Raw genomic sequence first — 26,982 nt, 5'->3', positions numbered from 1 at the left:
AAAGGAACAAATCCAGGACATCACTGGATATACTTGTGGTAGTGCATATCAAGGAGAAGAAATATAACTCTTAATAGGAAACTAAGTTTTGATATCACAAGGCTATATATAGCACAAGAAAATGACAAGTGTTCATAAATAAGGGCAAGCATAAAATTTGTCTTGCTCTAAATTTCTGACATAAAGGGAAATGGTGTATGTCTGAATTAACTTAGTTATATGATGCAAAGAGTGTGAAAGATAGGACTTGCTGAATGACCAAGAGTTAATCTTAATCAACTAAGAAATATTTGTTAAGGGTATAACTGGGTGGCTCAGTTGGTTAAGCGTCAGACTCTTGGTTTTTGGCTCAGATCATGACCTCATGGTCTGTGAGTTCAAGCCCCACATCAGGCTCTGTGCCTGCTTGGAATTCTCTCTCTCTCCTTTTCCTCCCCTCCCTCTCTCTCAAAATAAACAAACTTAAAAAAAATTTTTTTTAAATATTTGTTAGGGAAGAAGTCTATGGTTTTTTCTTTAAAAGTATTTAAAAGGCACTACCCAATGTTCTACTATTGTATGATTACCAGTACATTTTGCAAATTGACAATGATTAAAGATTGATTAAACAAACTGCTCCTGTATAAACATATCAGCCATTTCAATTTTTCAAAATCATGTATTTATTTAAATTGACAATACACAGCATGTTATAAAAATGATTAAAACAGTAAGAAAGCACATTGAGTAGAAAATAATTTTCCTACAAATAGCATTTCCTCAGTTTTCGTACACCGGTTGCCAATTTTCCTATATTCTTACTGAATTTCCATTTCTATTCATGTTTATTTCCTGACTCTACTATGATCCCCTAATCTATCAATCTGTATGCCCAGATGATATATACACATTAAAACATATCCTAAATGTTCCAGAACAGTCCAAACTTCTATTCACTTTATCAAAGCATACAGTACTATCCCCCCATTTTCACAAAACATCTACTGGTTTCTGATTTTGAATAGTAACATTAAGAGTTCCCAAACTAGAGGGGCGCCTGGGTGGCTCAGCTGGTTAAGCATCTGACTCTTGGTTTCTACTCAGGTTATGATCTCATAGCTTGTGAGTTCAAGTCCCACATCAGGCTCCACAGTGTCAGTATGAAGCCTGGTGCGATTCTCTCTCTGCCTCTCTCTCCACACTTGTTTTCTCTCTCTCTCTCCCTCTCTATCTCAATAAATAAATAAATAAACTTAAAACAAAATTTCCCAAACTAGAAATCAAAGTATATGATCTGAAATCTGGTTTAGAAAATATTTTAAGAATGAAAAGTCATTGGGGCACCTGGGTGGCTCAGTCAGTTAAGCATCCGACTTCGGCTCAGGTCATGATCTCACAGTTCATGGGTTTGAGCCCCCCATAGGGCTCTGTGCTGACAGCTCAGAGCCTGGAGCTTGGAGCCTGGAGCCTGCTTCGGATTCTTTGTCTCCCTCTCTCTCTGCCCCTCCCCTGTTTGAGCTTTGTCTCTCTCTCTCTCTCTCTCTCTCTCTCTCTCTGACAAACAAACATTAAAAAAAAAAAAAAAGAATGAAAAGTCACTAGGTGCAAAAATGAAAACTGTCACATTACCCAAACTGTCAAACAGTATATGGGAATACAGAGAAACAAGTGAGTTCTTCTCATATAAAAATATAAACAATGCAAAATGTAGATACATGATGAAACACTGAAAACATTTCCTTAGATTTTAACCAGTATTCTATACCTTTTCCTTCCCCTCACACTCACCCCAAAAGCACTATTTTTCTGGTCAAAAGAGTTGAATCCTAAAATTATGCTAAATGAATATAAATCAGTAGGTATTTTCAAAATCAAACTAAACACAATTTATAGTAGTAGAATACATTAATATCAGCTCAAATATTTAAAATTCTCTCATTTGTAAGAGAAAAATAGCCCTTCAAAATGGAAAAGAGTTTCATCAATGAGTTTTAAAATAACAATGAAATAAAGAGCAGAACAGAGAAGACTACTATTGGCCTCTGGCTTCCGTCAATACAGAAGTATTATAAAGGGAAGGGTAAGCCAGCATTGATATAAGAAGGAAACCTCCACTTTAATAAATCATTTTTTTCAGGAAAAGGAGAAGTCTGCAAAATCTGTGAAAGTGATTTATATTCAGGTGAATAAAATGAACAGCAATTGATCTTGTACCTAGGGAGTGATTCTTCTTCTACCAGTTACAAATATATCTCTGTTAAATATCACTAGAATGGGTTGGGTGGCCTCATGTTTTGAATAATTTATTTGTATATTTAAGATTTAGGATGTACTCTCAAGTTTTACACTGAATGCCACTGTTTCAGTTGGGTGATTAACTTGCCCATTATTTAGTCATTTTTGTACATCTGTAAAATGAATCCAGCCTTGTATAAGAGCATGAGTGACACTAAACATAGATTTGAAGGAAAGAGGAGTGTCAATGGTAAGACCTCCACAAGAAAGTGATGTTTAAGCTTGAGACATGTTAAATGGGTACAAATTGGTCAAATGAAGGAAAATAATTTTATAAGCAGAGGAGATTTTATGTTTATGCCAATGAGATAGGTGACCACCAAAAGTTTCAATTTATCTAAGTGTAGAATTCCTTAGAAGTCGGGAGGTCTTCTACATTTGTCTATAAAGTAGATCATTTTCTTTACATTTGTAACTCTGGAATTCTATGAAGGAAATCAAGAAATATACAAAGGAAAAACGGTTTACAAAATTTATTTTCATGCAGTTAGTTTTGTAGCCTTTCAAGCCCTTGCTGTTGTTGTTTTGTTTTGTTTTGTTTTAAATACACACATCATGTAGTTATTCTGTCATGGAGAGAGAGAGAATTAGCTTAGGGGCACCTGGGTGGCTCAGTTGGTTAAGCGTCTCACTTTGGATCAGATCATGATCTCACAGTTTATGAGTTTGAGCCCCGTGTCGGGCTCTGTGCTGACAGCTCAGAGCTTGGAGCCTGCTTCAGATTATGTCTTCCTCTCTCCCTCTGTCCCTCCCCCACTTGCACTCTCTTACTCTCTCTCGCTCAAAAATAAATAAACATTAAAAAATTTTTTAAAAAAAGAATTAGCTTAGATATAAGATGCAAAGGATATGAATAAATAGGACTTACTCAATTATTTCAGATTCACAGGAAGTTGCAAAAATAATACAGAGAGCTCCCATCTCACCTTCTCCCAACTTGCCCTAATAACATACATATGACCATAGCCCATTTTCAAATGCAGAAGCCTGAATTGGTACAATACTCAATTACTGAATGCATTCAGATTTTACTAGATTTTATATGCATTCTTGCTTGTGTGTGTTCACAGTCCAGGAAATCTTATCAGCTATATAGATTTGTGAAATCACTATCACAATCAAGATACAGAACTGTTCTCATACAACTACTTTATATTCACACTAACCTCCTTTCCCTTTCATATTTAGTCTCTGGTAATCATTGTTCTGTTTTCCGAAACTATATACATATTAAAAAAAATTTAAGAACACTTATAATTTAAATCATATAGAGTGCAACCCTTTCAGCTTTTTTTTTACTTAGTGGTGCCCTTAATATCCATGCATATTATTGCCTGTATCAACACTTTCTTTCTTTTTAAAACGGAGTAGTATTTTATCGTATAGATGTATCAGTTTGTTTATCCATTCACCTGTTGAAGGTTATTTGCATTGTTTCTAATTTGGAGCAATTACATATAAAGCTGATATAAATATTTGTGTACCAAGTTTTTTGTGTGAACATAAGTTTTCATTTCCCTCTGATAAATACTCAAGAATTCTGAGTCATATGGAATGTATGTTTAATTTTATAAGAAGTGCCAAACTGTTTCCCAGAGTAGCTATGTCATTTTACATTCCCACCAGCAATGTATGAGAGATTCAGTCATTCTACGTGCTCACCAGGATGTCTTATTGTCAGCATTTTAAATTTTTAGTTATTCAAATATATATGCAAGGATTTCTTATATATGCAAGGATTTCTTATTTTTGTAAGTTTATTTATTTTGAGAGAAACAGAAAGAGAGCGAGAGGTAGAGGACGGGGGGGGGGGGGGGGGGCGGAGAGAGAATCCCAAGCAGGCTCCATGCTGTCAGTGTGGAGCCCAACGCAGGGCTTGAACTCATGAACCATGAAATCAAGATCTGAGCCGAAACCAAGAGTTGGACACTTAACCAACTGAGCCACCCGGGCACCCCTTGTAGTTTTAACTTGTACTTTTCTGATGACTGAAGATATTGAAAACATTTTATATGCTTATCTGCGATGTTATATACCCTCTTATCATTTAACATTTTAAAATACATGATCTGAAGAGGGAATATGTCTTAGTATCTCTAAATGTGCAGTTAGGAAGCTCTTCTAGGTAATTAAATAGTATGACAACAGGGATAACTATACAAAAAGTTAATGAAGCTGTATGAATAAAGGGGGGAGACAAGCATAAGTATAGAAAAAATAATCTAATTTATTTACAAAATACCATTACAAGGATAATGTGAATAACATTATTTATTATAATAATCCAGGAAAGGCACTTAAAAGTCATAAGGGTATGCACCTAATGCTGTCAATAACCACCTCATATCCTTTGGACCTAAACACTTGCCCTTGCTCCAGATAACAGTTAGTATCTTCCTCTCTATGCCTAAGGGCTTTTCTCTTGAACTGGTGAAAGCTGAGCGCTAGGCAGGTGAACAATTCTCTGGACTGCACTCAACAGCTATTAATAGGAGATACACTCACACTTTCTGTCAGTTAATTCCGAAAGCAATTTTGACACTGGTTGTCCTCCAAATTTCCACGCAGAATAAAGCTCCAGCAACCTATCATGGTATCTGGCTTAATTGCTTTTTATTAGTTACATTGTCTTCCTGCCACCCCTGCCAGTGTTACCTACATCTCTCATACAGACCCTTTGTTCTAAAATCTGTGTCCAAGGTTCTGTTGCTGGAAATACCTATAAAACTCAAACAACTCACCAGAACAAAATAAGTCTCCTTTTAAGATAAATACCTAAAACAAAAAGGTAGTGACAATTAAGATGTATAAGCTTTCCTTCTACCTTTTTATTAGTATTTTTATTCCTTATTTACCTTTTCTTATTAGTCCTATTATTTCAAAGCTCCCGTCAACTAAGTTAACATTACTTCCCTATGCATATTGAAAACATATTTTCTAACATGCATATTACATCAAAATCCAAAGTGAAAAATTATAGATAACTATAAATATATTTTCAACTTTTAAAATGTAATAATTTCAACTTTCAGGCTCATTTTAACATGACTATAGAGACCAAACACAAAACCAAACACATCAAAGGTTACTATAAAGCTGCAGAAATCAGTACAGCATGATATTGGAGAAAGAATAAACATACAGATCAATGGAACAGAATACAGAGTACAGAAATACAACCATATAATTGATTTTTTAGAAAAAGCACAAAGGCAATTAAAACAATTTTTAAAAACTTCAGGAAAGGGAATGGATCAGAACAATTGGATATCTATATGCCAAAGTGTGAGAAAAAGAGGAGCCTTGTTCCATATCTCATCTTACACACACAAAAATTAACTCAAAATGGATCAGAGACATAAATATAAAAAGTATAACTATAAATTTTTTATTAGAAAATATAGAAGAAAATCTTTCTGACCCCGGATTAGGCAAAGAGTTCTTAACTATCACATAAAAGCATAATTAATAAAAACCAAACTGATAATTGTTAAGAAATTTTGCTCATTGAATGACACTGTTTAGAAAATGAAAAAGTAAGAACAGATGGGAGAAAGTATTTGCAAATCACATATCTAATGAAAGACTTGTATTCAGAATACATAAAGAACTCTGAAAACTCAGTAATAATGAAAATAACACAGTGCTAACACTTTTATAGGAGCTTTATTCACAATCACCGAAACTGGAAAACATTCCAAATATTCCTCTACTGGAGATGAATATACAACCTGCAGCACATCTATATGATAGAATACTAGTTAGCTATAAAAGAAACAAACTACTGACATATAACAAATGGAAGAATCTCAGATGCACTTATGCCAAGTGAAAGAAGCCAGATTCAAAAGCTATACACTGTATGACTCCATTTATATGCGTTAGGAACTCAGGTGAGCTGGAGAGAGCTGAGCTGCCAGATTCTGTAGTAGTCAATTTAGACAAGACAAAATGTATCACTTATTGTGATACAACAAGAAGATAACCCAGAAGAAGTGCCAGCTCTCCACTGTTCCATTTTTCCCTCAAGGACCAGCACAGATGTAAGGATTGTCTCTTTGTCCAGGGAGACCCCAATAAAAGGCTCCTGCAATTTTTTGACCCTAGATCCCAGGGAAGATAGAGAGGGAAAAGCTAGGAGCGGAAGTCCTGAGTACAGAGTCACCAGAGAAAAGTGTCTTCAAAGTCCCCCACACTTCCCCAATGAGAAGGTGTTGACAGAGGCAAGCCTCACTGAAAGTCCCAGATAAAAAAGGCCCCCAAACGAAGATGCATGGGCTAGGAGTGCAGATATATGCAAGAACATAGCTGGCCAGGGAAGATTAGTCCTTGACTGAAACTACCTTCAGAAACTGCAAAGCACTGGCTTTATACCAAGCTTTCCAATTAAAACTGGCTAGGTAAGGGAAACAAAAATAATATAAAAACAGGGAGGGGGACAAAACAGAAAGGACTCATAAATATGGAGAACAAACTGAGGGTTACTGGAGGGGTTGTGGGAGGGGGAATGGGCTAAATGGGTAAGGGGCACTAAGGAATCTACTCCTGAAATCATTGTTGCACTATATGCTAACTAATTTGGATGTAAATTAAAAAATAAAAAAGGCTAGGTGAAACCTTTGTAAATGCCTATAATTGGACCTGAAAAATCACACAAAGGTTTTTGGCCAGGAGCTAGATTCCTCAGTATGAAACACTGAAAAAGGCAGAACCATAGGGACAAAAACCTATGAGATATGGGATTTGATTTGACCCTGTTTAAAAGCTAACAAAAAAGTCTGTTACTAAATTCATAGATGAAGGCAAAAGACACAAGACTCCTGAGTCAAACACAAAAGACATTACTACTCATGGCAAAGCATAAGAACATAAGCATATTTGCACCAATTACGCTTTCCCTAAGTCCTTTGGGGGTGAGATGATAAGGTTCAGATAGATGTTATGTATGCAGTAGGTCTGCACTGGCAGGTGAGGAACATCAAGCTTGGGGAATCCACCAATTTAACAGCAAACAGTAATGAAGTCTGTTACCCCATATCTTAAGTCCACCAGCTGTATCAACAATGCTCAGAAATCCTCCAGGAAAAAGAACACTTAGAGCCTTAGTCTTGGCACACCAACCAAGGAGCACTATCTCTATCAACAAAAACAGAGTAGTGATTGCTAGGAGCTGAGGTGGGGGAAAGGATGACTACAAAGGGGCATGATGAAATTCTGTGGTGATGGAACTAATCTATATCTTCTTTCTGGTAGTGGCTACATGACTGTGTGCATTTATCATAACATTATGGAACTGTGCATTCAAAAGGTCAATTTAACTGTATGTAAATTAGACCTAAGTTTTTACATGGAAAAAATACAAAAAAAAGTAAATATAAAAAAATTAAAAAAGGAAAAGATACTTAATAACTTGTGTTAACATCCCCAAGCAGCCCTTTCTGTATGTCTTTTAATTGCCAACTGCATAATGTTTCCAATGTTCATTTAAAGTTCATTATATACTTTTAGATATAGTTAAACCACCTATTCAAACTTATTGAATCAGGACACAGTTTCTAAATCTCTTGTTTTACAACAATTCATGACAAAGAAATAGCTTAAACTTGTGAAACAAAATAAAGTAGTAATATAGTTTACTGTTGCCTTTCAACTTTTTAAATGAAGATATACAAAATACAGTAACATTTGGCAAGCTTCCCTTCATCCTTCCTACCACCAATATTAACTGACAAACAGAATAAATTTGAAAATCATTAAATTGCCATTGTTCATGTTTCTCCTATTGACCAATGATCTAAACATTCATTTTAGTTAAGAAGGTTTTTAATAGAATGTAACATCTGTTTTATGTTACATGAGAGACAGCAAAATTCTTCCTCTCTGACTGGATTATTAATGTTCATGCTTTCTATGGAGTTATTCTCTTCATTCAGCAGCCCCACACTAGCTCTCTAAAGTGCAACATACCCCCTGATGTAATACATTTTCCTGCTAACTGCACAATACCATGGATATCATAACTTTAATGTGACATGCTGGTATTTCTTTTTTAAACCACAAATGCGTTTCTTATTCTCAATCACAAATTTAAATTTCCTGTATATTCCCAGCCCACCAGGCATTTTGTTTTAAAACAGCTGAATAAAAATAGATGATTTCTATTTTTTGATTTGTCATCTCATTTTTTATAGACCTCTCTCCAACTCTCAGAATGCAAAAGTGAAAAGATATTTGTTTTTATGCTTTTACTATTAAATCAACTTAAGCTTCAGAAAAATTTTAAACTAGTCCATGACACATGTAAAATTATTTAAAATAATGTTTGCATTAAATTTATAACAAATACCTTTCACAGAGGCATTGTTTCAGTGTTCAACCCTAAAATTATTTTAACTTGAATGTTTTTGTTTTCATTTTTAAAAGTTCTCAAAATTTAGTATATATTCCTCATTTTGTTTCTAAGATTTACACAAAGATTTATTGGCGTCTATCTTACATTTCACTGATTAAAATGAAGGAAAAATAATAGACCAAATGGAGTTATTATTGTATTTACAGTACCATTAGCTTTTCTTGTTTTGCAATATTTTGTTGACTATGAATAGATTCTGACAAAATTGAGGCAAACCACATCACTACTGATGATTCTCAATTAGTTCTTCAGTTCATTTCCCTTGCCTAACTCTAAGAAAACTACATATGGTTTAAACCACTGGTATTTTTTACTTTCTGCCAATACACAAATCATGCTTTTTTTTGTGTTGAAAACATTCCCATGAATAATTATAATAGTCTCCAAAGAGACCAGATGGTAATAAACTCTAGAGCAGATCTGGAAGCTAACCATAAATTTACCTTTTCAGAGTCTCCCCACCATAATACAGTTCTTTGTGCAATGTCATTAAAAAAAAAAAAATACTGGTGATAGAAACAATATGACTATACTTTGTACTTAAATAAAAAGATATACAATCATGTTAGGGTCTTTCATAACTATATACCCCTCATCTTACATTGTTATCATCAACAATTTTTAAGAAAGCATCAGCTTGAGAGAGTTATGATATTACTAACACATTATTATATGATATTTACATTAGCAAAATTACTATTAAACTCAAGAAATATGATCCAGCTAACAGCAACAAACGACTTGAAGTTAAAGAAATAGAAATACATATATAAGCTAATGTTAATATAGAATTATCATTGACTTTTATTTTGTTATTCTTCTGGAAAACTTAATTAAATTACTCTGGCCATGCTATTTCAATTGAAGTAAAACATCTTGTATAATCAGTTATCACTCCAGTTATTTAAGAATACAATGTTTGTGAGAAATAAAAACCAATAGTTGTTTGCAAAACTAGAAGTATGATTCAAAAATTTTAAAACACATTGTGGTATATAGAATTAAATTTTAGGCACTTCCATGCATCTGTAAAAAAATAAAGTTAGCCATAGAGCCAAAAGTTAGTTAATTTGTACTTGTTGATTTAAGCTACACTACTAATGTACAATATAAGCTGTATTTTCTATATTCGCTGTACCATATAATCTGTGATGTTTCTGGTATTAAATTATTCTTATAGCTCAAAACAACAAATACATAAAATTACATAGAGAAAACAAAGAAATAAAACAAAAGGCAAGAACAATTAAGTTTAAATAGGAAATTTAAGTGGGAGGGGGTGGGCAGAGATTGCAGACAACAGGGATAAAAATAATAATAGCTATCCAAAAGGTATTTTATCTTTTGTTTGCTATTGTGAATGAGGTTTACAGTTTGTATATACAATCTATTAACTTCGGTGTCTCAATACTTTAATTTTAAATCCAACTAACTTATTGATTCTCTGTTTATAACTTTTCATTTCATTCCACTGGGGTTTTCCACCAAAGAATCAACAAAGATAGTATTAATTTATTTCCCCATTTTATTTGTAAAATATAATGCTGGCATTGGAATTAAGAGAGATAAATTCTATCATGTTAAAGAATCCTAGATCTATTATCATCAACAGATGCTATTTTAGCACCCTAAGATTCCATTTCTCCTATGTTTATTGATATATGGCCAAAATAATAGATTTTATATTACTGAACCATCCTTGCATTCCAGAATTAGCCCTACTTCCCAAATGGGTCACTATTATTAATGCAGTACTAGATTCCATTTCCAAATATTTTGAAATTTTTACAATACTCACAAATAGAATTAATCCATACTTTTAATTTTATGCTCACTTATTTTTCTTTCTATTCATTTATTTAATAATTCAAATTATTTAGAATTGTCTCAGAATTATCTGTCAGAATTTTTTCCAATGAAACTAACTAGGACTATAACTCTTGTAGAGAGAAAGTTCTTTTATAACCTGCTCTGTTTCTTGTATGGGTATATTCCATTCAGATTTTTCATCTCTTTTTAGAGTTGGTTTTGGCAATTTATTTCTCTTGGACAATAGTTCACTCCATCCAACTACTTCATTTCATCCATAGAAATGTAAATGTAAAGTTTCAATGGGATATTATTTTTCACATATCACTGATAAAGAACATTCTGAAAAATATTCTGAATTTGTAAGGATGTATTAAATGTTTTTTTTTCATTTAGTTCTAGTGGAAATAGTAATTGGTAAAATTTTTACATGGATAAAGTTAGCAACTTCAGGCAGCAATTCTATTTCCATTCTATTTCTAAGAATTGATGATAAAGCTATACTTACACAAATGGAAAATGACATGTATATGAAAGTACTCACTGAAGCATCTTTGTAAGCCATCTAAATGTGCAAACATAGGGGATTCATTAAACAAATGATAATGCTGTCACAGAATGGACCATTATAGCCATTAAAAAGAATTAGCCAGATCTATTTTGTACTGATATGGAGCAATCTCTAATACATAGTAAGAAAAAACCCCCACAAGATATAAAACTATTTATGTAGCTTAATATATGCATAAAATACACATTAATAGAGACACACATAGATGTAAAGGAACAGAATATTTTTGGAAGCATATACAAAAAGCTTGTTACAGCAATCATGTATTATGAAATGAACTGGGCAAGTAGAGTATGGACAAAGGAAAAAAACCTCTACTTTTCACTATATACTCACTTAAAATTTTGCATTTTGTGCCTATTAGCTATCTGTTGCTGCCAAACATAGTAGATATATAATCTTACATAGCTTTTATGGCTCAGGATTTTGAGAGTGGTTTAGCAGAGCAGTGTTGGCTCAGTGTATCTCATTAGGCTGCAGTGAATAAATTGGACAGAATTCCAATCATCTGAAAATTTGACTAGGGTTGGCTCTTTCATAGGACTAGCATTTGGTGCTGGTTGGAGGTGGGAAACTTTAGCTCCTCCCTCCATGGGCCTTTCCATAGGCTTCATAACATGGTGGTTGACTCTATGGGCGTTCCAAAAGAAAATACTGTGAAAGTAACAATGCCCTTCATGATCTAACCTCGAAATAGCACACCATCATAGCTACACTTTCTATCTGTTAGAAGCAAGTCACTAAATCTGGCCCATATTCAAAAGAAGGGAAATTAGGCTCCACCTTCTAAATGAAAGAATGTAGAAGAATGTGTGAACATAGTTTAAATAACCAAAACATATATATCACTTTTTGGAAAATACAAATACAATAGTTTTATGAAATTAAGTAAAAAAATTTACTTAATATTCTTGAAGACAAGCTTTTACCACTAATTAAAAGGATGATAGAGAGGACTGAGAATTTTGACTTTTAAGAAATGATAACACACATTTCAATCCAAGATGAACATATGTTGACATCTAAAATTCAACCCATAATATGTGCTTCTGAGAAGTCACAGTAGGCAGAGCAGCAATTTAATAAATATACAACTAAAAATAACTTTAGAAGTCTCTGGGAATATGAATACAGGACTATTTTGAAACTGGCTTTGTCCAGTACAATTATCAATATACACTACCTACTTCATACAAATATTTTGTGAAAATATTCAGGAATTAAATCATATAATCTTTGATGATGATAACACTGAAATCTAATAACATCAACATCTATCATGACAAAGTTTTTATGTGCTAGTACTTTACCTACAAGTACCTACTACTCATACCCTTATTTTATACTTTACCCACACTGCCCCAAATGTACAGTATACATTTTACAGTGTACAAATGAGCAAAGTGAAGCACAGGAAGGCTATGTAAACTTGTCCAAGGTCACATGTAGCAAGTAAGAAATCTGTCATATATTTTAATTATATGCTTCCCAGAACTAAGCACCAGAGTCAAGAAATATACTGTACTTAGTCTTTACATTATTTTCCCTAAGATTGTGTTTTGATGGCTCTGTAAAACTATATGCCGTGAATTAAATTTACTTAAAAAAAAAAGCAACATGTTTTATCCGCCAAATATAAAATTGTGGAACTACACAAATACACACACTGTCTCAGATACAACTGAAGAAAACAAAAAAGTGATTATTGCCATTTTTTCCTTTCTTTACTTTCGGTGTTCTAACATGTTATAAGTTTAACAATTAAAACCAGTTAAAAATTTAAGAACTTCTACATATATGATGGTGTAAGGATAAAATGTAAATCTCCCACAACTTCTTTTTTTTTTTTTTTTTTGCCACAACTTCTGAGATGCCAGGTTTAATTTCCTATAAAGGAGCCCAACAGCTTCCTACTACACAGCTTATCTAAAATATAAAAGTCCCATGAAATCAGAAGCTTTGTACATGTCCCAAGTTCTATACATTACTCACAGCCAATATGACTACAAAATTAAGATTCATCTCTCACGGACCTAAAGGAGATGGTTAAGTATTGACAGTTCCTGCTTTAAAAAAAACTGCAACACTAACTACATTATTACTGACTATGATCTTTCACATTTAGTAAAATTTTCCTCAGGCTAGGATTAAATCTGTAAGTTTTGGGATGGGAAAATGACCCATTTTAAATAATTTAAAGAAGTGCTCTACATATTTAAAGTTAAAAATTTTCATCATTTAAGGCACATGACACATTTATATGAATGCTTCACAGAGATATTACTTTTCATTTCCCCAGTATTTTTAAATAACTCACACATTTCAAATATTAGTTTCCTATGTTACTTATGCTAATCTACCTAAAGAATATTTCATTTGATTTTTAATATAGAATAGGTAACAACTATTACACAAAGCACAAACCCCTAGTGGTCAATAAATATGAATAATTACTATTTTTAACAGAACTGAAAAGTAATCTCATCTATTTAATAAAACATATTATTGTAATTCTTCATATCTGCATAAATGGTATGCCATATTCATAAATGACTGAATTGTCATTGCTTTTATAAAATCAAATCTAAGTTTCTCTTATTTTGTCAGACCTCTAATTTCTAAAATTCTCAGTATTTTCAGTTTCTATTACATGTTGTTAAATCACTTCTAAATACAGAAATAGTAAATGGCAAAGTTTTTTTTAACTTAACTACACACCATCTACAACCCACCTGCTACTCCTACCACGAATAGAGTTTCTCAATGGTTAGCTAACATCCACCCATTCAACCAATCTCCTTTCTCTTATTTCAAGTCTGCTGCATAGCTGCTAATTTTCAGGTAGAGACTTCTGAAGAAAGAAGAAAATTCTGGTCCATGATGGAATGAAAAACAATTACTACCAGGTAAAACCTATGAAAATGGGCCAAAAATTATATCACTATATACATATTGTAAATATGCATATTGCTTTTTATGTGAGCGATTCAAAAAGAAGCAAAGAATGTAATAGGGTTCCTTAGGCCAATTCTTCACTTCGCCTTACAATGTACTATATGTACATGTGCACATATTTATCTTTAGGTCCAAACATGCCCAGAGTTTAATTTCAAAACCAGAGGTAAGTATCTTAGCCTACTTTACATTTGCAATTATTTCAAATTCTATTAACAACCAGGCCTTTCATTTCATAATAATATAAATATTAAACAGGTACATATTTAAATAAGTTTAAAAATCAATGTGAATACATTCTCTTAAACATGCCAATGATGGAATGGGACTCTTGACTGCTAAAGGAGTAAAACTAGAAAACAGGGAGTCACTGACTCTAATTAGAAGGCAACAATGCCTCTGAGGGGGAAAAGGAGAGACAAGAAAAGGGAGATGGGGGTTTTGAGTATTTGGTCACCTCCGGGCAGCAATGCACAGGGTAGTGGATAGGAAGCTAATATTTTACCTCACCTTCTCACAGTTAAAGACGAGTGCAAGGCAAATACTAGAACTTGGAAAAGTAATATCACACACTCTGAATTAGATAATTCATTATTATAGATTACAAAATTTGATATTATACTATAAAACCCAGGCTATATCGATGAAGAATGAAGAGCAATTTCCCAACATTTAAGACAAACCCTAAATACTTTAAAAGATGCACAATTCATTCACTAGTCAAGATTTTTATCAATAAGCTATTACATTCAAAAGCCTAATCAAAAGTACAGTTACAAAAAAAAAAAAAGCTCTGCTGTAAGGACTTGTTAAAATATATACTTAGAATTTCTCCTTCAGTGGAATCACAGGAAAATTTTGCAATTTTCCTATACCATTTGTCATGGATACTATCAAGTGAATTCTATGGCTTAATGATGACCTTAAGTGAGTATATCCTAGAAATGTTTTTAAATTTCTACTTCATTATCACAGAATGTGTTAAGCAAAATTCAAACCTTTGGCTTAAACCTCAGAAATGAGCTAATTTGTCCACTGTTCTAGGTAACAAAATAATTCAGGACATTATTTTCCTAGATATGGTGAATATCTTATGATAGCACATGATCAATAGAACATAAAAATCTTTTTTTGTTTGTGTGACCATTTGGAGTTTTTGTATTTAAAATCTGAAATAGTAAGACATAGTGCAAGTTGTAAAAGGCAGAATTTTTTTTCTACTGAGGTATAATTGACATACAACACTATTATAAGCTTTAACTGCATAACATAATGATTCAAAATTTGTATATATTGGGAAATGATCACCACGGTAAGTCTAGTATCTATCAGTATATGTCTATCAGTATACATAGTTACAAAATTTTTCTTGTGATTAGAACTTTTAAAATTGACTCAGTAATTTCAAATACGCAATATATTATTATTAACTATACTTACCAAGCTGTATTTTACATCCCTATGACTTATTTTATGACTAGAAGTCTGTCATAAGACTTCCATACCTTTGATCCCCTTTATGCATTTCCCCTAACCAGCCTCTGGCAACCACCAATTTGTTTACTGTATCTATTGAGCTTGGTTTTGTGTATGTGTATGTTTTAGACTCCACACATGAGATCATATTATTTGTCTTTCTCCATCTGACTTACTTCACTTAGCATAATGCCCTGGAAATCCATCAGTGTTGTTCACAAAGCAACATTTCATTCTTTTTTATGGCTGAATAATACAACAGGTCTAATTTATCCATTCATCCATCAGTGGACACTTAGGTTGTATACACATCTTAGCTATTTTATAAATAATGCTGCAAAGAACATGAAGGTTCTATGTAACTTTTCAAAGGAGTGTTTTCATCTTCTTTGGATAAATATCCAGAAGTGGAATTGGTGGATCATGTAGCTAGTTCTATTTTTTATTTTTGGGATAATCTCCATACTGCTTTTCATAGGGGGCACTATTTTACATTTCTGCCAACAGTGTACAACAGTTCCCTTTTCTCTACATCCTCACCAACACTTGTTATTTCTAGTCTTTTTGATAATAGCCACTCTTAACAGGTGGGAGGTGATATGTGAAGCATGGTTTTGATTTGCATTTCCCTCAGACTAGTGGTGTTAAGTACCTTTTCATGCATATATTGGACATTTGTATGTCTACTTTGGAAAAATGTCTCCTGCAATCTTCTACCCTTTTTAAATCAAACTGGGTTTTTTTGTTGTTGTTTTGTTTTTATTTTTGCTACTGAGTTGTATGGGTTCTTTATGTGCTCTGGATATTAACGTCTTATCAGATATATGATTTCCAAGTATTTTTTCCCATTCAGTAGGTTGCTTTTCATTTTAATAACTATCTTCGCTTTGCAAAAGATTTTTGGCTTGATAGAGTCCCACTCATTCATTTTTGCTTTTGTTGCTTTTGTTGTCAGATTCAAAAAATCATCATCAAGACTAAAGTCAAGGAGCTTACTGCCTATATTTTCCTCTAGGAGTTTTGTGGTTACAAATCTTATGTTCAAGTCTTTAACACATTTTGAGTTGATTTTTGTGTATGGTATGAAATACTCATCAAGTTTTATTCTTTTGCATGTGCCTGTCAAGTTTTCCCAGCACTATTTACTGAAGAGACTGTCCTTTCCTCATTGTATATTGGCTTCTTTGTTGTAAACTAACTGACCATATATGTATAAACTTCTTCTGGGCTCTTATCCTGTTTCATTATTCTATGTGTCTGTTTTTGTCAGCATATTGTTATGATTTCATAGCTTTGTAATTTTAGTTTGAAATCAGGGAGTATGGTGACTCCAACTTCATTTTTCGTTTTCAAGACTGCTTTGGGTACCTAGGGTCTCTGTGATTCCATATAAATTTCAGGATGATTTGTTCTATTTCTGTAAAAAATGTCATTGAGATTTTGATAGGGATTGCATTGAATCTGTGGATCCCTTTAAGTAGTTTGGACACATTAATAATACTCATTTTTCCAATCCATGATCACAGAATATCTTTCATTTGTGTCTTCTTCAATTTTTTTCATTAATGTCTTATATTTTTCAGTATATAGGTCTTTCACCTCCTTGGTTAAGTTTATTCCTAGCTATTTAGGGATGAGTCTAACAACTCAGAAATGATGATTTCACACACATTTTTTAGATATCATTGAAACAACTGCTTTTACATAAAGAAAATAAGATTTTACAACTCTATGATACAACACAACCAAAATCAAACACAACTAAAGCAAGGATAGCACAACAACACAGCTAAGCTTTTTTGATCATTGACTATGTGCCAAGTACTATTCTAAGTAATCTATGGTATTATCATATTTAACTCCCTTAAACTACAAAGCTGGCTTTGTTATGAGTTCTCTCATTTTACTTGTGAAGAAACTATTAGTCAAAGAGTTTCAGATCACTCAGTATGTAAGTGAAGAACCAGGACTGGAATCCAGGTCTTTGCTTCTAAAGTCTATACTCTTTACTGCTTTGTTTATACTGCCTGTCAAAATGTATAATGCATGGCATTCAAAGAAAAAATATCAATAAGTAGATTAAAGGAAATATTCATGTTTAAACAAAAAGCTATGCTTTGACTCGTCAAAAAATTAATACAAATTACATAATCAAACAGTAAAGAAAAATACAGCTTGTTTATACAGGGTTATGTCTATTAATTCACTAAATCACTCAAAAAATGTTCAATGAATGTCTTCTAAGTGACACAGATTGTTGGAAATGCTGAGGGTAAACAACAGAGAACAAAACTGACAAAGCGCCTGACATCATAATGCTTATATTTTAACAATAAGCTAAAACTAAAAATAAATTATGTAATCAACTTAACAGTCACTTTTTTTTTTAAATGTTTATTTATTTTTGAGAGAGAGAGACAGAGTGTGAGTGGGGGAGGGACACAGAGAGAGAAAGGAGTCACAGAATCTGAAACAGGTTCCAGGCTCTGAGCTGTCAGCACAGAGCCCAACGCAGGACTGGAACTTGACAACAGCAAGATCATGACCTGAGCTAAAGTCAGACACTTAACCAACTGAGCCACCCAGGTGCCCCTCAACAGCCATTTAATCTAAGTTGTAAAAATACCAGGATTAGAATAATTCTTCCCTGACACAGAGCACATACCTTCAGAAATCAAAATTACAATTCTCCAAAGAGTTTTCAAATTCTTGTTACTGCAATAGCATATGAAAAAGGGATAAACAAAAGAAAGGAAGAAAAAACAAATGCAATTTTCAGGGAACATGAATAATTATCTAGAAACTCAAAGGAAGATATTAGCTAAAAAAAGTAACAGAATCAGTAAAGGAATGTTGTATCTGAGTATAAAATAACTATATCTCTTCCCATACCAGCAATAATCACCTGGAAAGCGTGGTAAAAAAAAAAAAGAAAAAAAAAAAGATGTCATTTTAAAGTTGTAGGAATAACAACAAGAATAAGAATGTATCACACTACATGATATTTACAACATATATGAACCTACGTATAAATAGTTTTATAACGTAGTTATATAGTTATAACTACGTTATAAAACTATTGGGTGATTAAAAAACATTTGACTCAGTAGAGATACGTCATTCTAATGTCATTTGACTAGATCAAAACACAACATAAAAATGTCTGTTACCCCCAAATTAATTTAGAACATGTACAAAATTCCCATCAAACCACAGGAGGATTTTTTCAAAATACAGATAAAATTATTCTAAAGATCATTCTGAGGAAAGACTAAAAATAGAAAATAAAATTTTGTGGAAAAGATAATGTACAACTACGTGGACTAAATATTTTAGCAATAATTTAAAGGTTTCTGAATCTGAGAGATACGGATTTCTAATTCTTCCCTGGGGGGCAAGGCGCGGGGGGGGGGGGCGCAGGGCTGAAGATAAAGAGGAGGAGGAAGTGACCAAGATAACTGTATTAAAAACATGTTTCCAATTTCCTCTCTCAATGTTAACTTTACCTCAAGCCCTACAATCCTAGTAACCAGAGACAGTTAAAGAAATCCCCCACCCCTTTGTGTTCCTGAAATAGTTTACTACAAGGAATCATTCTTCCTCATGTGACTAGAAAAGATTCACAGATAACTCCCTTGTTTCCCTTATGACAAGGCTAGACACAGACGCTCCAAATTCCCATTCTTTGCTCAAAAATGATTACTTGAACTATTTGTACCCAATGATCTCAACAAAATATCTGTTACTGGGACTTAACCAAAGGTTAGTTACAAAGCTTCTCTACTTCCTGAGACCCCTGAACTTTGACCCACCCCCACTCTTAACTAGCATACAACCTAACAGCCCCTCCTAAGAACAGGCTGATCTCAAAGTAAAACATTCTCTGTACTATCCAATCACTCCACCTCTACCCACCTATATCTATTCATTCCACTTCCACACAACTGGTTCTTCCTAGAATATTCCCTCTTCCTTCTACGAGAAAAACTTTTCTGCCTGACTTTCTTTTTTAATTTTTTCAATGCTCATTTATTTTTGAGAGAGAGAGAGAGAATGGGAGCTGGAGGGGCAGAGAGAGAGAGAGGAAGACACAGCATCCAAAGCAGGGTCTAGGCTCCTAGCTCTCAGCACAGAGCCTGAAGTGGGGCCAAACCCATGGACCTAGAGATCATGACCTGAGCTGAAGTCAGACACTTAACCAACTGAGCCACCCAGGTGCCCCTTTTCTACCTGACTTTTAAGATACTTACAGATTCTCACAATGGTAGCATTTTCCTTATTGCAATAGTCCCCATTCCGCTATTGCAAAGGTCCCTTTCCCCATTCTTACAATAACCTTTGTGAATAAACTCTTCCTTAACAGGATTCTGGATCTGGTTTTTATTTAGCAAAAGGCTCTAATTCTGATTTAGCAATAGCAGGGCAGGGGCAGAGAAAGAGGGAGACACAGAATCTGAAGCAGGCTCCAGGCTCTGAGCTGTCAGCACAGAGACTGATGCGAAGCTTGTACTCATGAACCATGAGATCATAATCTGAGCCGACGTCAGGCGCTTAACCAACTGAGCACCCAGGTGCCACTTCTAATTCTGATTTAGATAATAAAGTGTAAAAGTAAGGATAATTTAGGATCTACTTGACTAGAGGTGTAAGTGTTCATGATCAGAAGGTCAAATAAATAATACAAAAGGGAACAGAGATTCATTCATTTGCCCATTATATGGTAAGTATTGATTGGGTTATATTAATCCATTAATGAATAAATGGGGGGAAAACCATGACCAATGATTTGCATGGTGTTAAAGGGAAAGATGAAATTAATGACAGGATATCACAAGCAAATGTACAGACTTAGCTGGGTTAAGCTATATAAAGAGATATATATGTTCCTATAAGAACTTCTAACATAGGGAAATGAAAAGTCAGAAAAAGCATTTATTTCTGGAAATGACAGGTAAATTTAGAAGGGATGAGAGAAAAAATGGCATGGTAAAAAGCATTTTAGGCAGAGGAAAGTACACATGGGAAGGTGAAGACTAACAAATATCTAACTCTAAGACTAAACAGAACAAACAGGTTCACAGGACTTGATAAAAAGTGGTGTTTGCAGTGATTCTTGATTCATTGGCATCCAGAAGCATCAAGGCACTCTTTATATACTTGTAGTGGCCTAGGCCACGGGACAAAAAGAGGCTGATTGTAATAAAAAACTGGTTTTGACAACATGCTCTGAGCTTTCTGTGATGTTTACTTAGCTTAAATACGGTCATGGAAACCTAAGAAAATGTGAGGAAAATTACTGAATAAAGACTGTGGAATTAGGAATGTGGTATGGAAGATAAACATTTATGAAACTGACTTAGGTGCAATAATTAGAGACTATTATCTCATTCTTTAAAAAATTCTTTTACAAAGGGATTTATTATTAATTTCCTTAAATAAAAACTTAGAGTGTTTATATTTAACATAAAATGCATTTAAACTATGTCTTTATTTAAGTACCATGCTCAAATACCAAGAGACTAACATTTCTTTTCTGTTGCATTCAATTAACTATCGATTAACAATCCTTATATCAATTTAAATCAACCAACAAATCTTCCAAGCTGTAAACAAAGAATTTCCAAGTCAGTAACCAAAACAATCTAGCTAACCAAGTAAACATTCAGGAGCTTAGAACAAGTTCAAATTTTATTCAACTTCTTAATCCTTGTAAGAACCAATCCACTAACCAGTTTTAGGTCCCATTGCATTATTTTCTATTTTTGAAAGAAGTTGTTGTGAGATAAATAGGTGTGAAGGAAGGAATATCTGGTATATTTTATTGCTTTAAATACAGTCTTAACAAATTGCTGGAATTACAGCTTAAGTTTAATTCAATTAATGGAAAATGTCCACCATATACATTTTTCAGAATGTAATAATAACTACAATTTATTGAGCCCTCATTATGTGTAAGTACTGAGTTATATTGTTCATATTTTATAATTTAATTCTAACAACACACTATATTGAGTTAAGCACCACCAAAGAAAAAAATTGTGAAAGATTTTGAAATGGATCAAAAAGATTGCAGGTATTAATGGAAGCCTATGCATTTTTTTTTTTTTTAGAGCATAGCCTTCTAGATTATCTGATTCTATGGGGTTGATACATTTTATCACCTTTGAGCTATTTTATAAGTACATAAATTATATATTACTTAGTAATAATTCTTGTCTCTAAATCAGTAAATAAAATGTGATCCTACGGAGAGAAGTGAAACCTGCCACCCGAACAAAAAGTCAGTTTTGTAATACTTGTAGTTTGATTTCACAGACCACACATGTCTCTGGACTTTGAATTTTCTTTTAAGTCAACTATACTTACCTGTTCACTCATTAATTATGAGTTAAAATTGTTGACATGTGTTCATTTTCTATGAGAGTCATAATTTTATTCTTTTAAAATTTTTAGCCTGTAAATTACTAGGATTATTCCCATTTTTCAAAACAAACAAACAAAAAAACTGAAACTTGAAGAAGTTAGCTGACTTGTCCAAGTTTTTGCTTGCCCAGTTTTGCTTAACTCCACAGCACATCCTCAACACCCCTAATAACTATGCCTTGCTAAAATTTAGACTATTTTGCTTTTTACTTCATTATCTCAAGTATCTCACCATCAAAAGTACCAAAGATCAAAGAAATACTCTAGAAAAGCTGTTCTTTAATTTTTTTTTAATGTTCATTTATTTTTTGAGAGAGAGAGACAGAGTGTGAGCAGGTGAGGGGCAAAGAGAGAGGAAGACACAGAATCCAAAGCAGGCTCCAGGCTCTGAGTTGTCAGCACAGAGCCTGATGCCGGGCTCCAATCCACAGGCTGTGAGATTGTGACCTGAGCCGAAGTCAGATGCTTAACTGACTGAACTACCCAGGCGCCCCTAGAAAAGCTGTTCTTTAAAAAAAGATGGCAGTTGACATTTCCACTAGATAATTTAATTGGCAAAGACCATCCTGATTGTCCAACCAACTAAACAAATGAGACTTTTTTCTCCCCAGAGAGCTCTGACTTTATTTTTCAGTTCAAATAAATGAATACATTATCCATAAGACATTTATTTTAATAGTTTCTGAATTCTAATTCCAAAAAAGAATGAAAAGGAATGAAACCAAGGCAAGAGTTTTATCCCCTGGATGAAATTAGATACTGTCATTTGTAGTATTTATTACTGAAGTTCTCTCTGTTTTGCTCTTAGGCAGCAGCAGAAACAATCTCAAATTGTACCCATGTTTAATGTCATACTATAGAATAACGCACCACATTAAAGGTTATAAGGTATATAGTGGTAACAGAATCTCTTAATAGAAGGTATAATTAAGGGACAAAAAAATCTGAAACAAAAAAAAGGAAGAAAGGAAGAATAAAGAAGAAAGGGAAGGATAGAGTGGGTACAGAAGAGAGGAAGGAAGGAGAAGATGTACACGTTTTGCTTCACATTAAAAAAACCTGACATCTTTTCTTGTGGTAACCACCTCCCCAAGAGAACATGCCCCTCAAAAAGGATCTCCTGTACCCATTCCTGGAAGAAAAGAGGAAGCATAAGAAGCAGCGACTGCTGCAGATCCCCACCTCCTACTTCATGGACGTGAGGTGCCCAGGACTCTACAAAATCACCACCATCTTTAGCTATGCACAAACGGTAGTTTTGTGTGTTGGCTGCTCCACTGTCCTCTGCCAGCCTACAGGAAGAAAAGCAAGGCTTACAGAAGGATGCTCCTTCAGACGGAAGCAGCACTAAAACCACCCTGAATCAAGATGAGTGGGAAACTATCCCAATAAACAAATTTTCGCTAAATAAATTTTTAAAAAATTAAAAATAAATAAATAACTTCACGTAACTTAAAAAATGTCACAAACCCATTAAAAATATCATTTCAGAAAACAAAACACTGCTTTCTTCACTTTATTTTAGCTACTAAAGTCTCTCACAATCTAATTCAACAACAAAAGGTGTTAATTCACATTTAAAGTTTTTTCAACTGGAAGGAGAAATCACGCTTTGCATAGTCAACTTTACTTTGTAAGAACCAAATTACTTAAAATTATTCACTTATCTTAAAATTGGCACCAACAAAAGCCTCCTTTTTAATGACATAAGGCTTGACAAGCCTCTGTGTTGCATCACCATCTGCCACATCCTGCTCTGATATTTATAAATACAGTTGTGCTATTGATGGTTCTACAACTGTTCCAGGTGTAAGACATTAGAATAGAGAATTCTCTTTGATCACTCCAAAGTCATTTCTTCTTTTTAAATACAAGCAGTCTGGACTGTTCTCAGGTTCCCAGAGGTATGTCTAGTAAAAAGCCTTTTAATCTCTAACTGGTTTGTTCAGGTGAAATAGGTCACAAGAAAAAGAGATAATCAGAAATATATATTAAAACAAAAAAACACACAGATTTACTGCTTTTTTTAAGAAGAAGAGAAGTATGAAGCTCTTGATTTTCATCACTTTTAATTTCTAAATACTATGGGACTTAGTTGGAGATGCGACACGGTTCTTGAAATACCAGCTCTACAATTTTTGGCCCAACATGTTTGTTTATTCAAATATAATTTTTGAAACTTAAAAAAAATGTTTTTAGGAACTCAATGTACGTAGTCTGGGCTTTAAAACATAATTCTGAAAGCTGGTTCATTACATGACATTGCATCAAAGAAAAAAAAACAAAAACAAAGCACTCCTCCTCTCTCCTCCAGGTAAAATCCTGTATAAAAATATAAACATTCTGGTACTTAGTTCTCTCAAAATTTAATTAAAAACAAAACAAAAACTTGGTTAAACAAAACTTGGTTAAATTTTCATTAGTAGCTAAATAAAAATACGGAAGCTTATCTAACTGGGAACGAGAGGAGAAACTGGAAAACCAGAAAGTTGATGATCAGAGAACCAGGTTAGGACTTAAAAGACAGAGGTAAGGATATAAGAATTCAAGAAGAGACCAAGTTAAATGTTTAATGCTTATGTGAAGAAAAAATTCAGATCTATTACTGATAGTTTTATACATGTGATCAAGGAACAACATCTGTAATGAGAGGTGTCATTGCTACTAACGAAAGACAAATAGAAAGAGGGGTAGGGAACATACACAATTTTAGTAGTTTCCATGAAATGATTTAGACTACAGCAAATAAAGAAGTATTATCTCATGTGGGACCCAAGGAATTTTACAAAAATCCCCTACCCCTGGACAAACAGAGCAAGACTAACTCCCTTTTGTGCTACACCCACCATCTCATATATAACCCCCACATGACCTACTTATTGCTTAAGACACTCCCCCACCCTAGTCAAGCCGCTGAGCACACCCTTACTGGAAACTGGCTCATTTAGGAATGCAGAACCCCTAACCGCCAAAGAATGTAAACCCCACCTTTTGCTCGCCAAACTTGCACACCAATTCCGACCAGAGTGATAGGCTAGTTCAAACAGTTACTATAGGGTAAATTGTAATTCAATTGGCCACCTGCGTGTGGACTGACATGAATGTACAACTTTCTGTGTGTGTTACAATCTCATTGGCCACCGGCCCCCATAAAACTGCTACACCTCATAACCTAGGGGACCAAGTCCCTGCTCCGCTGTGTCGAGCTTGGGCCCAAGCTCGAGCTTGCAAATAAACCCTCGTGCGTTTGCATCGGTATCGGCTCCTTGGTGGTCTCTCGGATTCGAAATCAGGGGCATTACACTCATCCCAAAGATCTCTGCTTCAAATGAGAGAAAAATATGCTTTATTTACAAAGATGGCAGGTACTAAAATAATAGAAAAATGGTTACTCTTAATTATTGAATAGAGTCATAAAAATTCATATAGCCTCAACATTTTGGGGGATAACAGAGAGAAGCAATAATTTACTCTGTTAAAAAGAAAAACCACAAGCCCAAAATGAAGTCACTTATGTTAAGAGCCCCACGTGAGCAAATCAAGACTTAATACCTAACCTAACTGCAGTTTCCGTACCCCCAAAAATGTAACATTTAACCAGTCAATATGAAATTTCCTGGTCAGCACTGGGAAATGTACTGATAGACCCTTTTCATTCCCCTTAGGAGGGCAACATTCTTTCCTAATAGTTTCCTTTTTTTCTATTCTTTTTCTGCCTTTAAAAACTGATCCTGGGGAACCTGGGTGGCTCAGTTGGTTAAGCCTCCAACTTCAGCTCAGGCCATGATCTCACAACTCAGGAATTCAAGCCTTGCATCTGGCTCTTTGCTGTCAACACAGAGCCTGCTTCAGATCTTCTGTCCCCCCCTCTCTCTGCCCACCCCCCACTTGCATTGTTTCTCAAAAATAAACATTAAAAAAATTAAAAAATGAAATGAAATGAAATGAAATGAAATGAAATGAAATGAAATGAAATAAAATAAAAATAAAATAAAAACTGTTCCTTTCCTGCAGCTCAACAGAGCTCTCCTCTACTTGTGAGATGGGATGCTGCCTAACTCACAAATCATTTAAAGAAGCCAATTAGAGCTTCAAATTTACTTGGTTGAGTTTTGTTGTTCAACAATTCTAATGATGATCTGCTTATAGTTCAGTTAACAAAGGATAAGAAGACACTTAAAATATTTGATTAGATGCCCAGAACAATAATAAACTTTTAACGACTACAGAACATTAGAAAAATCAGTAAATTAACTTGCAAGAAACATAAAAACAAGTGAACCTACATAACTTAAAACAACATAGAAATACTTTGGAATACCTCATATACCTGGTCATCAGGCTTCTAAAAAATTTAATTATTCAGAAAAAAGCATAAATGTCCAAGGATCAAAAAGGTATCTAAACATCAAGAAAAATTGCTGTCTCTAAGAAGCATGAAAGAACAAGTTGGTTTACTCAGAACTACATTTAAAATGATGGATACTTGATTTTCCCTGACAATCTCCAATTCTTTCAAAATTAAAGCTGACTGGAAGAAGTGGAGAGGGTTTATGAAAACACTCAAAACCTCACACATATAGACGAGTCAAAACTGAAGTCTTCTAAGGAAGAGAGAAAAATCTCCAGTAAGGAGAGAAATCAGAAGTTCCAGTTAAAACACTTGGTTTTAAATTCTGCTTTACCTAGTTACTTATCGTGGCATATTTTTGTCTATCTTATTTAATCAGAATCCTTCCTTATCACTAAAACGAAGAGATCATCTGGTCTATCTCCTAAGCTGTTGTGAGGATCTAGGTTTTGAGAGAGTACACAGTAGCATAAAATAAGGATTGCAAAGAGGTAAGTAAGTTAAGTAGTCCAGGTTTAAGAAAACCAATAGCCCAGTGTGGGAATATGAAACAATAAGCCACTGGTCTTAAGGTAGAGTAAGCAAGTTTTTAGAATGCTAATCCAAGAATGAACATACCAGACAAAAAAAAATTTTTAATATGATAAATAACTGTGGAACAAACAGCTCAAAACCTGTTCTACAGAAACATCAAGAAGAAGAAGAAGAAGA

At 33.9% G+C, this 26,982-nt stretch overlaps 2 protein-coding genes across 3 annotated transcripts in view; one reads left to right on the top strand and one right to left on the bottom strand.

The window, feature by feature from the left end:
- The window catches only part of ADK (adenosine kinase), a 521,304-nt gene that overhangs the window by 319,243 nt on the left and 175,079 nt on the right, over positions 1 to 26,982 (bottom strand). The window lies entirely within an intron of this gene.
- LOC125147908 (40S ribosomal protein S27-like) lies at positions 23,020 to 23,271 on the top strand. The gene has a single exon (XM_047825353.1). It carries the CDS (start codon positions 23,020 to 23,022, stop codon positions 23,269 to 23,271), a length of 252 nt encoding a protein of 83 aa, XP_047681309.1.

Source organism: Prionailurus viverrinus, chromosome D2, assembly GCF_022837055.1.
Source record: "Prionailurus viverrinus isolate Anna chromosome D2, UM_Priviv_1.0, whole genome shotgun sequence".
Lineage (NCBI taxonomy): Eukaryota > Metazoa > Chordata > Mammalia > Carnivora > Felidae > Prionailurus > Prionailurus viverrinus.
The sequence above is the reverse complement of the archived record's forward strand: the minus strand, read 5'-3'. Positions and strand labels throughout refer to the sequence as shown.